Raw genomic sequence first — 13,968 nt, forward strand, 5'->3', positions numbered from 1 at the left:
CTAACAAACATTATATAAAGGCTTGATCCTCTTGGTGACATTTTCACTTCAGAATTCACAATGTAATTTATGCATGTCACTTCACATGAAAAAAACCTATGGTGAGATTTTACTTTTGAAAATATTAATTAAGTAATTATATTATCAATTAATTAATTTAATTATATTAATTAATTAAATAATTAATTAATTAAGAAATATTGCCAAATTAATTTTACAAGGCCACAGTAACCCTGCTACCTAAACTATATAAAGATTCAACAAAGAAATAGAATTACAGACCAATTTCCTTCACAAACTTTGATACAAAAAATACTTTTAAAAAATACTGATAAATTAAATCTAAGACCACATCAAAAAGATCATTCAGAATGATCAAGCAGGCTTCTTCCCATAGACACAAGGATGGTTCAAAAATTTGTCAATGCAATCTACCATATAAAAAACCTGAAAGAAAGAAAAACAGATGAACATCTCATTAGATTCTGAAAATCCTTGGACAAAATCCAACACACTTTCCTGATAAAAGTCTTGGAGAGATTGGAGATATAAGTAGCAGACCTAAATATAATAAAGGCAATTTACAGCAAGCCTATACCAAACATCAAATTAAATGGGGGAGAAACTCAAAAACAATTCCACTAAATTTGGGAACAAGACAAGATTGTCTGTTCTCTATCTGTTCAACATAATACTTAAAGTTCTAGCTATAGCAGCAAGACAAGTAAAGGAAATAAAGGGGATACAGACTAGAAAGGAAGAACTCAAAGGAATGCCATTTGCAAATGATATGATGTATACCTGAACCATCCCAAAAATTCTACTAGGGAATTCTTACAACTAATAAACACTTTTATCAATTTTGTGGGATATAAGATTAACTCACAAAAATCCATAGCACTAAAATCCAGAAAACAACACCCTTAACAAGAGCCACAATAATATATTTTGGGTTAACTCTAACCAAGCACATGAATATCCTGCATGATAAAAACTTCAAGTCTTTAAGGTGAAATTGAAAAGGATAGAATACCACTAGATCCCCCATGCTCATGAATTGGTATGACTGATACAGTATGGAGTGGCATTCCAATTGTACTTTAGTAAATAAAGACTACCTGAAGATCTAAGAGTAAAACATTCCCATTGGTCAGCCTTACAGACCAGGTTATGGTAACACATACCTTTAATCCCAGTAGCATACTAGTTGCCAAAGAAACCGGGTAGTGCATGCCTTTAATTCCAGTGGTGCACACCTTTAAACCCAGCCCTAGAGAGAATATACTTTTATGGTTGAGACATTTTCAATTCACTACTCAGGTAGGTGCCAAAAACCATGTCTTCAGTTATGTGTTGTCATGGTAAATGACTTGGTTCCTTATCATTTACCCAAGGTATGTACTGTGACCAATGAGATATAATTCTTATAACTTTTTTTTATGAGAGTGACACTAGCAAAGACTCCTAGTAAGGGGTGACATGGAGATTTAACTGGCCATCATCTGTAACTAGGCAAGGACTCAAGTGTAGGGACTGGGACAACAACCCAGATACAAAACTTTCAATTTGCAGTATGTCCTGCCTTCATGGTGTTCTGGAACTGGAGTCTAGCAGAATTCTCATCAAAGAGATCAGAGAGACTTCATTCAGCAACTGATGGGAGCAGATGCAGAATACCACAGTCAAACATTTGCAGAATTTGGGGAGCCACGCAAGGGAGAAAGTGGAACTACTCAAGGAACTGGAGGGGTCAGGGACACCAAGAGAACACAGTCCACAAAATCAATTGACCACAACTCATGGGAACTTGTAGACATCAAGGAGTCTGTGGGATCTGACCCAGGTCCTTTGCATTTGTGTTATAAATGAATCGCTTGGTGTTCTTGTGGGATTCCTACCAGTGGGAATAGGGTATCTGTGACTCTTTTGCCAGTTTCTGGGACCCTTTTCTGCAGGGATCTGCAAGAATACACAGTAGATGACAGCTGATATTTATAAAGTTGACCCACCAGAGGAACAATTTATGGTTTATGGGTCCATTGCCTATAAATATTGTCTGTTTCTGCCTGTAATTTTCTTGTGTGATACCCTGGTCTCCCCACCAGCCCTAAAATAGCCATGGAATTTGTCCCACGACCTTGGCAGTGTTTTCCTTGCTTTTGGGGCACTGTTATTCCTTTACTGACAAAAGGATGACTTTCCCCACACTGTGTAATTGTGATGAATAAACAAGCCCTCATAGTTCACTCTTTGTTCCAGCAAACAGTGAGAAACTTGTAAACTTGTTCTCTATAATTAACTAAGACGACAGGACAAATTAGCTAGAATAAGAGTATGGATCGCAAGTTAGACTTTTCACAGACTATATAGAAGGACAGAATTGCAGATGTCTGGTTTGTTAAATCAAGGTCTCTTAGACACAGAGGGACAAGCATTTCTTGCCAGTTTCTCTAGCCAGGCCTGGCTCATAATAGAGACCAACAGCCATCCCCTACTAAATTCCTTAGCAATTAACACTCTGCAGAAACTTCTAAGCTCAGTTTGTAATACAAAATTCAAGGCTCAGCTAATTAATTGTTCATTTTTAAGTCCTAAAATTTATATGGATAACAAGAATAGCAATCAACCAATTAACCAATTCCAAGAGCAACAGCTTTATATGGGAAAATTTTCACAAAAAGCCAGGGCCACAGAAGACGGTCTGACCTCATAGCCTTAATAAATTTGCAAGTTTCCCTCCTTGTACTCTGGGGCTGCAAGCAGGATAAGAAAATGTATCCTAAGGTTTGGGACAGACCTTGTAAAAGAATGACAAAAACACCCAGCATTCTTCACTCTGCCTGTGTGTTGCCATAGCAAATGGCTCCTTATCATTAATTCAAGGAATGCACTGGGACCCTGAGATACAGGTTTGCATTTTTTTTTTTTTTTACTTCCTAACGTTTGTGGTTAAATGTGTATATAAGTCATGTGAACAGAGAATGAAGAAGAAATTAGGAATGAGAATTAGGGCTAAAGATTTAGAACTGGAAAATTGAAACAGGAAAAAGAGAACAAGAAATAGAAAGAACTTGACCCTCAGATCACATATCTGAGTCTTTTTGTTTAGGTAGATAAGAAATTTTCCCTATGTCTTTGCTTCTTGGAGGCATTCTTTTGGCAACCCTGAGTGCAGCCTTGGGAGCTGGACTTCTGACCTGTATCACCTTTCCCCCTACTGCTTGCCTCATCCAGCCCTGTTGGAATGGTATGCATGTGGTCTTATTGAGGCTTGTTATGCCACGTTTGGTTGCTATTCCTGGGAGGCCCGACTCTCTTCTAATGGGAGATGGAGGAGGAGGTGGATTTTAAGGAAAGAGGGGGGAGGACTTCCTTGCTCATCGTCTCCCTCCTTCCGCTCCTCATTGGGACCTTGGGAGCTAAGCAAGGAAGTCAGGACCACGAGGGGTGCACCCACCCACTGAGACGGTGGGGCTGATCTATTGGGAGCTCACCAAGGCCAGCTGGACTGTGACTGAAAAAGCATGGGATAAAACCGGACTCTCTGAACATGGCGAACAATGAGGGCTGATGAGAAGCCAAGGACAATGGCACGGGGTTTTGATCCTACTTCATGTTCTGGCTTTGTGGGAGCCTAGCCAGTTTGGATGTTCACCTTCCTAGACATGGACAGAGGGGGGAGGACCTTGGACTTTCCACAGGGCAGGGAACCCTGACTGCTCTTTGGACTGGAGAGGGAGGGGAAGAGGAGTGGGGGGAGGGGGAGAAGGGTGGGAGGAGGGGGAGGGAAATGGGAGGCTGGGAGGAGGGGGAAACTTTTTTTTTCCTTTTCTCAATAAAAAAAAGAGGGGGGAGGAGAGACTTGGGGGGGGAAGGGAGCTGAAACTGCAGTCAGGATGCAGTGTATGAGAAGAATAAAAATAAAAGAAAAATATATTAATGATGAAGTGGGAGTTTTATTTCTATGATAGAGACAGGGTGATATCTTCATTTTTAATTTCAAGTATGTTCCTCCACTGAAAGGCTCCCATCAAGCCAGGAAAGACACAGAAGTTCCAATGCCATCTGGTATTTAATAATAATGAGTAATTAAATTTACATCTTGGCCTAATCATTTAGGCATGCCTTCAGAAAAAAAAAGCACACACATTTTCCTAATAGTAATAGATACTGCTTGTTCTTTACACTTTAAACCTGAAGACAGATGCCATTCAGAGAAATATCACAGTATCACTTTTCCTACGTTATAAGAAGACTTAGTGATGCTCCTGTCTTCTCTTGCCTTCCTTCACCTCCTATTTATGCCATCTACAATGTGTTCCTATTTGAACTCCACTGTTGTTTCAATATGTCAAGAAAGGGCTATTTCAAAAAAAATATATGTAGTGCCATTTGACAAGCAGAGGTCAAGTAAAGGCCTTACATGCATTTCCAGATCTCAGGAAAAGGTGTGAACAACAGCTGCCTAAATAAAGCTACTTTGGGAAACACATCATTGATATATTTTTTTCTTTTTCTTTTCTTTCTTTTTTTTCTTTTCTTTTCTTTTTTTTTTTTTTTTTGAATTTTCGATACAGGGTTTCTCCTTAGCTTTTGGTTCCTGTCCTGGAACTAGCTCTTGTAGACCAGGCTGGCCTCAAACTCACAGAGATCCGCCTGCCTCTGCCTCCCGGGTGCTGGGATTAAAGCCGTGCGCCACCACTGCCCGGCCTATCCCTGATACATTTTAAATTAATTAGTTCTGCCCATCCTTTTCTCTAAGAGGCAGCCATGAAAACATTTTCTTACTCCAAAGAGTGGTTTAAAAATAACAGACACGGGATCGAGGAGACAGGTCAATTGGTAAAACATTTGCCTCACAATCATGACCATGTAAATTCAAGTCTTGCATAAAAAAAGTCATGGTGTAATGCAAACATGGCAGAGATAGAAGGTCCCTTGGGCTTGATGACCAGCTCATCTAGCCTGCAAGAGACCCTGTCTCAAACTACACAAAGAGACAAAACAGAACCAGAAACACCTAAAGAACTCCTGAGGAGGGACACTCATTGACCTTGGGCATCTACATCCATGCACGTACATGGAAGGATACTTACATATACACACATTCACATATATAGCCATGCATTGTACTTGGAAAATAGGATCACACTATTGATTCTTGACATGGAATAGAGATATTATTCTTCTGACTGAAAAAATAGTTTGATTTTGAAGCCAGTATAAGCTATGCTCAAATGTATTATTTATTTTCATGTCTAAGTTTTAGGAGCTAATGGTAACCTCTATGTGGATATCTGATCTTGATCTTTTCATGTTTGAGGAGTTAATATCTTTTATTCTCAGGAAATGTTAGTCATAGCGACATACAAGACAATCAGATGCTGGAGTACTATTTGTATCTATGCCACTTAAGTATATATCATCAATTGGAAATGTCAACTAGACTTCATTGATTCTAAAAAATTAGAAATATTTAAGTACCTCAACTACACTTAGTAGAGTGTCAGTTTCCAAGACCAGTGTCTTCTGTTCTGTTTAGACTTTATCAAGTAGCAAAATAAAATACCCAACCAGTATAACCCACTCCTCTTGATAATAGACCACATTTAAAGGGGATAGTAAGTGTTCAGTCCTCTAGCGGCCTGGCTCTGGAGTTCCTCTAGAAAACATGACCATCCACAGTCATCCCATGACCTGCTCAGTATCCTGCCTGAATGTCTGGGACAGAAAGGCAGTGTCACCACCACATAAAATCTAAGAAAGAAGAGTTTCTTTAATATCATTAATTAAAGTATATATTTTTAAAATTAAAATATACTCAAATCACTCCCCACTCCTTCTTCTCCCACAATTCTCTGAGATACCTTTCCATCAACTCCTTCCGTGTTCCCCCTCATTTTCTTTATTAATATTACATACATTTCTAGATACATTATAAGTATCCACAACCATATAACTATAACAAGCTGAGTCTGTTCTTCGTGTGTGTATGTGTGTTTATATGTGTGTGTGTGTTGTTTCAGGGGTGACCACTCTGCACTGGATAACAGATAAGAGTGCTTATCGCTGGGGTCGGCTAATTCTCCCTCTCCCAGCAGTCATGCATTGAGGTCTTATCTAGGGGTGATCCCCAGGAAGCTGTCCCCCTTCCATGTCCATATGTCCATTGATTTGGCCATTTTCTGGTCTTGTTTATGCAGTCATTTCTAGGAGAGATTTTTCATAACACATTTCCTGGTAAATAATTCCAAAAATAATTATGGAAGATGATATAATTTTATATACATTATAGAAGAAAATAGCAAAGTTTATTTTTTAGTGCTAATGGCATCTGGAAATGATAATTAACTTATAAAACAGAATCATACACAATTAACAAAGGAAAGAAAATTACATTATATTTTCTTTAAATTGCACTAAATCGGAAAGTACAAAATGTGCACTCATTAAGCTTGTCTGGTATAATTTTAATAACTAAAATTAAGTAAAGAAATTTGGGTAATGGAAAAATTCAACCCAGTACTTGTAATAAGTATAAAGTGTATTTCTTAGAGGATATTAAAATTTATAAAAGCATCCCTAATGACTTAACAATATGCAACTTTACTACATTTTAACAATCATAGGGGCAATAATGTTTTTAATCAACAGAAAATTTGTTTTAAAAACAGACATTTTAAAGAACTAATTAACACTTCAAAAGTACTTAACAAATATGTTGATTATGTAAAATTAAAAACCATTGGTTTCCAAAGCCCCTTTTCCTTCTATAGAACTATCCTTCAAGAGGAAAATGACATGACTACAACTCCATAATAATTTCTATTTTTTACCATTGACTTAAACCTTGTATTAAAGTATGTTAAATGACAAAAGTTTAATCTGTATTTGATTACAATTTTTACATTTCTATCAGATGGAAATCTTTCACAGTTTACTATATATTATGCGACAGACAACGGTTGGCTCATTATAGAGAATGTTGCTAGACTATTGAGTGAAGTAAGATACAATACATGAACATACGGGGCATTGTCAACTGAAATTGCCTGATTGTGATACAGAACAGCGATTCATCGTCGTCTATACAGAAGGCTAATCACTAAATTGAGTTAATGGTTAAGGTTGGTCAATCAATTTGAATTATTCATTTAAAAAATATCTTTGCAAAGCTTAAGCCCACTGTTTTCTGATACATGGTAGACGGCTAAGAAAATGTCTCCTCACCTGTCTCCATCTCTGCTGAGGTCAAGAGGATGCCTAGTCTCCATAAATAAAAAGTAAGTAAAGGGAATGCATCTGAAAGCTGGAAGATGGTCTCGTCATGCTTCTGAAGAAACTCTTGGATTTCGGGGCTGCTGTGATCAATGTGTAAAGTGGGGTCTCCCTGGGTTTCCTGTTGAAAAAGCTGCTCCAGAATCCAGAACAAGGAGAAAATATTTTCATAGCGAGTCACATCATAATTGCCTTGACCCTACGAAGAAACAATAAAATCCATGAAAACACTGTGTGGGTCAGATAAGAAAATGCTAATATAAGATTATATTGTCAGGCAAAAAGAGAAGTGTCTGAATTGGTTTAAAGCCTTATGTCTTCCTGTCCCCTTGGTCATTGGAATGGTGAGAGGACTAGATTGGTACAGTGGGGAGAAAGAAAATAAACATTTAAATGACTTTGAAAACACAATAAAGGATTTCTTTCTTTTATATTAAATTTTTTAATTTATTTTCTATCTTGAGTGCAATTTTTCCCCCCTCTCTTCCTCCCTTCCCTCCCCCCACTTTCACCCTGTTTCCCCAATTCATTTCTCTAGTTCTGTTCAGTAAGGGGCAGGCCCCCCTGCATGTCAACAAAGCATGGGGTATCAAGTTGAGGTAGGACTAGGTTCCTCACACTGAACCTATTAGAAAAGAAAGTGGGAAAGAGCCTTTAACTCATTGTTACAAGACACACCTTCCTGAACAGAATACCAGTAGCAAGCACTCAGATCAGCAATTAACAAATGGGACCTCTTGAAATTGAAAAGCTTCTATAAGGCAAAGGACACCATCAATAGGACTAAATGGCAGCCCACAGAATGGGAAAAGATCTTCACCAACTCCACATCTGACAGAAGACTGATGTAGTGATATTTCATTTGTATTTTAATAAATAAAACTTGCCTGAAGAATAGAGACAAAAACAGCCACCCTGACTGGCCTTACAGTGTAAGGTGACATACACCTTTATCCCAGTAGTCACACTAGTTTGCCATAGCAACAGGGTGGTAGTGGTGCACTTCTTTAATTCCAACAATAGAGAGGAATATAAAACAGGAGGAGACAGCTCTCATTCACAGTCTCATTCTGAAGATTCCTGGAGACAGGATCACCATTTCAGACTGAGTTAGAGATAATAGGCGGTGCCTGGCTGTTTTGCTTTTCTGACCTTCAGGTTGAACCTAAAGACAATATCTGTCTCTGGGTTTTAATTAATTGTATTATAGACAGATCTCCAAAATATATAAAAAACTCAAGAAATTAGACATCAAAAACCCAAATAATCTAATTTAAAAGGGGTACAGAGCTAAACCAATGGCATCAGGGGAACCAGGTTGCTCATGAATGAGCTCAATCACTTCAGCTGGGATGTCATTGGATTGTCAGAAACGCATTGCACAGGAACACAAAAACTTGAAGCAAACATAAACAAGATTATAGACTCAAGTGGAGAGGGAAAATATACAAAAAAATGAAGCTTTAGTGCTATCCAGTTGGCCCAAAAATGTATGCTCAGGTACAAACCTGTAAATGACCGAATTATATCAGCCAGATTTTAGACAATAACACATCAAGGTTTATGCACCAACAGTGGAAGCCAAAGGGGATGCCATCAACAGTTTATACACAGATTTACAAAACAAGGTCATCAGAGTACATAAGAATGACATACTAATCCTTACAGGTGACTTCAATGCAAGAGTGAGATCTGGAGAAAGAATGGACTATAACATCATGGGAACAAACGGACTTGGACAAAGGAATGACAGAGGAGAATGATTGCTTGATCTCTGCTATGCAAATGATTTGTACATAGCCAAGACAAAATTCAAGTAGGCCAAACCATCAAGATGCTGGAAGTGGGGAATGCCCTGACAAACATACATACAGCCAAACTGACTATATTCTGAACAGCAGGAACTCTTATCTAGTATCCAAAACAGTTGACCATTTCTTATTGATGAATTAGGGTAGATCACCAACTTGTTATGGACAACATTCAACTGCAACTTAGGAGATGCATGCTAGGCATAATGAATCGAAAGATCAATTGTAAACAAAACATGAACCTAGCTGTACGGAAAGAGTATAAGAGAACCACTGAAAAGAAGATGACGGAAACCATCAAACAACCTTTTGCAAATATAGAAAGTGAATGGGAAAAAGTCAAAAGAGCTATATGGAAAGATTCAAAGGAGATGCTTGGTTATGCAAAAAGGGCAATACCTGTACAAGGGCTTAGTGCAGAGACGATCAACTTGGCGGGAGAAAGAAGGAAGCTAAAGAGCAAACAAATAGGCAATCCACAGACAGCAAAACACCACAACTATCTGTGCAGGGAGGTCAAAAGAAGAGCGAAAAAGGATAGAGAGATGTGTATACAAGGTATATGCAAAGAGGTCAAAGAGGCTAGACTCCATAATAAAACACATCTTGTCTCTGAAGCTATCAGACAGATAACTGTCAGATATGCTCCTCAGATTCAGGTCATTAAAGATAGGAAAGATCATTTAATAACAAAATCAGGGAAAGCAAAACAAAGACAAAGACAATACTTTGACACCCTATACAGTGACCCTAATGCTGTCAATGTAGACTATAACAAAAAACACTTAGGCAGACACTCAAACACCAGAGACAATGAGGAAATGTAAATATTGACAGGAACAAGATACAGGAAGCTACCAAGAGAACTACAGGTAGAAGGGCCCCAGGAGTGGATGACATCATAGTGAAGGAGCTGGAGGCAGCTACGATAAGTTCCGGGCTGAGGCACTTCTCAGACTCTTCAGGGAGATATGGGAACATGAAGTGATTAACACAAAATGGAAGCACTCAGTTGTTGGGAAGAGGGAGGTTGTTCATTCTAGGCCTACCGACTAGCTTAGACCCAAAATAATCACACAGAAACTGTATTAAATAATCACTGCTTGACCCATTAGCTCTAACTTCTTGTTGGCTTACTCTTACATCTTAATTTAGCCCATTTCTTGTAATCTGTATATCACCATGAGGTCACTGTCTACCAGCAAAGTTTCAGCACATCTGTCTCTGGCAGCTTGATGGTGTCTCTCTTTCTGCCTTCCTTCTCCCAGCATTCAGTCCAGTTTTCCCTGCCTACCAAAGTTCTGACCTATCAACAGGCCAAGGCAGTTTCTTTATTCATTAACCAATAAAAGCAACACATAGACAGAAGGACCTTCCGTACCACTCTGTCACAATTTCCATACACAAGAAGAAGGACAGCCTGGACTGCTCAAATTATAGGAGAATTAGTTTGTTGTGCCATAGCAACAAGATATTCTCCTCCATTATCTTAGGATATCAAAGGATCAAGAGCAGAAGAGAGGAAATATTAGAAGAGGCCCAATGTGGATTCAGAGTTAACAGGAGCACAATTGATCAGATCTTCATTTTGAGGCAACTGGCAGAAAAATATGAGGAATGTGGAAAAGATTTATATGTCTGTTACATCAATTTCAGGAAGGCATTAGATAGCATTTGAAGTAAAGGACTTTGGGAAACAATGAGGTTCTACAGTTACGCAGAGGAAATCATAAGAATACTAAAAAACACCTATAAAGATACCTTTGCATTAGTCAAAGTCTGTGGAGGACTAAGTGATCAGTTTAAGGAGTGCTGCAGGGATGCGTCCTCTCACCACTACTCTTTAATATATTTCTGGAATTAACAATAACAACAGCTCTCGAGGATGAGGAGATTGGCATGCAGATAGGTGGTGTGAAAATCAATAACTTGCATTTTACCGCTTCCTGGAAGTCCATATGTGCTGCAGGTAAATAGAGTGATGGAAGTCAGAGAAAACCTTGGTATGAAAGTAAACATTGAGAATACTGAGATAGGACATAGAGGAAAGGCGCTCAAGGATTTTTCCATTGTAATAAAGAATCAGAACCTCAAGCAAACAGTCAACTTGTCTATCTGGGAGGAAACCTCAGTTCGAAGGAGGGAACTATTTCAGATGTCAAAAGGCAGATACGGATAAGGATGGCTGCATTCCAGGCAGGAAAGGTTAGATCAGCAAGAGACAAAATGGCAATAACAAAATTACAAGTGTATGGGACACTTGTTTGAGCTGCCTTCTTGATGACTCTGAAACCTGGACAATGAAATGCTCCTCAGAACAGCGGCTGAATGTGTTCGAGGTGGCATGTTTCAGGAGGATTCTAGGCATCACATGAGAAGATAGGCTGTGGCATGATGACATTAAGGGACATCTCTCTCTACAGAAGGAAGTAAACTACAGGATAAGGCAACAGCGCTTGAGATACTTCGGCCATGTTATGAGAATAAATGACAGCAGACACCCGAGGATAGCACTGTTTGGAGGAGTACATGGGGTACGGCAACTAGGAAGGCCCAAAAAATGATAGCTAGGCAAGCATAAAGGTAGACTGTGGACCCTTGAATATAACAATAACACAAGCAGCTAGGACTGCCCAGGAAAGGAACAACTTTCCTGGAGAATTGCCATGAACCATCTGCCTATGCATGTTTAAGCATTGCTGGGACATAGATGATGATGATAACAGAGCTAAACAGAGATTCTCAACAGAAGACTCTCAAGTGTCTGAGACCCTTAAATCCTTAGTCATCAGCAAAATGCAAACCAAAACCACTCTGAGATTTTATATTACACCAGTCACAATGGCTAAGATAAAAAGAAAACTAATAACAGCTTCTGCTGAAGAAGATGTAGAGCTAGGGTCACACTCCTCCACTGATGGTGGGTGTGCAAACTTGTGTAGCCAAGTTGTAAATCAATATGGAGGTTTCTCAGAAAGTTGGGAATCAATTTGCCTCCAATTCCAGCCATACCATTCTTGGGCATATATCCGAAGGAGATATATATATATATATATATATATATATATATATATATATATCACAAAGACACTTTCTCAACCATGTTCATAGCAGTGTCATTCATAGCCAAAACAGGAAACAACCTAGATGCCCATAAACTGAAGAATGAATTTTTTCTTGATAATCTGTAAGCTTGAAATCCTTTTCTACCATTGTTCTATACATTATCATTCCTAAAACTCTAATCCAAATGTCTTAAAATCAAAAATGTTTTGGATCAGTACATGATAGTTTAAATAGAAATTTCCATATGTATTCTTATATGACATATTGTAGTGTAGTTTCAGTAAATGTACATGGATATACTGTGTAAAATTACTTACAGTCTGCATATTTAAAGTATTCAGGACATATAAAGGAATTTCATGGCAAGAACTGTGTCCCATTTCCAAATTATCTTATTAGGTACATGTAAAACCCTAAAGGGTTAAAATCTAAATTACACAATACTTTTGGCCCCAAGCATTTGTATTAGGAATGCTGCCTATTATTATTTATTTGCATGTAATTACTTACAAGTAAACATTTAAAGTGCACAGTATATGCATAACAGTGTAGATTGTTAAATTCAATCTTGTGTCAAGGATTTATTCAATGCATGGCCTTCTTGCCAAAAATCAAAGAATGATATTGTGAGGGTAGGATTTAGGGACATGCATGGAGGCACAAATGGTAGGTTGAAGTTATTAAGCCACTAGATATCCTCTCACCCCGAATCCACACAAATCAGAGATTAGTGCTAGACTTACAGACGCATGTACACGGACAGAAGTATGAATATGGACTTGTAGGAATTAATTTGTCTGGATGACTATACATAAGCAAAGAAAAAGGCCTAAGAAGTGCAATGGAAAACTTAAGAGAATAGAGGTATCAGTATAGAAGAAAAAGCTTGCCTCATTATTTCCTTATTAATTAAGAAGGAAATCAGAAGTCCTAGGAGGTAAGCTGAATGCTTATCACTATTTTACAGGCAAGAAAAGAACCACAGAGGTGCACTAATTAGAACTCTAAGTCTACAGATCTTAACTAGGGACTTTTCTGATGTTGTTTTGCTGAAGTTCATTAAATAAAGTATTACAATTGGGGCTAGGGGAGAGAGAATGTGTTGGAAACATTTATCAATGCAACGCACCGTGATGACACATAAATAGAAGAGTCTGCTTGCAGAGTCAGAGGAATTTACTCTTCAAAAAGATAACCTGATAAACCCAATTATAAAGATACAGACAGATGAAAATAAATAAATACTTCAAAAAGAGTCATGTAATGAGGCCCATCTGCCTCTCTTAGATGTGGCCGAACACCATCAGGCTTCAAGAAGCAGTCATTATTAGTACCCCATTCCCCAAATACAGGCATGCTTCATTCCCAAGATGAGTCCATTAAAGAGTGCCCATGCTCTGGGCATGGCTTCTGTGACTGCAATATTTCTACATTTTACAATGGGCCACTGCCATCCTTCAACAGTCTGCATTGATTTTTTAGACCCCAGAGCCTCCATGTCTCAATGTGCCCATGATCTGGGCCCTACCTACTGAAAGGCTGAGCATGTTTGGGTTCCCATTTACAGCACACCTGCTGTGTATACTATTACCTAAGCAACCATATATTGCTATCAAAAAGTATTATTGTTCAGAGCCCAAAGACCCAGGCCAACCACATGTCCTCATGCTTCAGGCATCTGCTCCGCAGGTGACTTAACATCTGACTGATGCTACAAGCACAATGGAATGACCTGAAAAAGAAACTGGGTGCCAAGAGGGACTGTTTCCGCCACAATTTATCTGCCTGGTAAAAGGAAAGTGATTGGCTCAAC

General features: G+C 38.5%; 1 protein-coding gene across 1 annotated transcript in view; it reads right to left on the minus strand.

The window, feature by feature from the left end:
* Positions 1–256: 256 nt before the first annotated feature.
* Positions 257–13,968, minus strand: part of Mei4 (meiotic double-stranded break formation protein 4) — a 158,951-nt gene continuing 145,239 nt past the window's right edge. The window contains exons 5-6 of the mRNA XM_041679717.1: positions 7,231–7,477; positions 257–447 (exon numbers count right to left, since the gene is read on the minus strand). Coding sequence (XP_041535651.1) covers positions 422–447; positions 7,231–7,477 — 273 coding nt within the window. The 3' untranslated portion in view covers positions 257–421. The remainder of the gene's footprint in view (positions 448–7,230; positions 7,478–13,968) is intronic.

This window comes from Microtus oregoni, unplaced genomic scaffold, assembly GCF_018167655.1.
Source record: "Microtus oregoni isolate MIOR12 unplaced genomic scaffold, Mior012 000032F_ref0000030, whole genome shotgun sequence".
NCBI lineage: Eukaryota > Metazoa > Chordata > Mammalia > Rodentia > Cricetidae > Microtus > Microtus oregoni.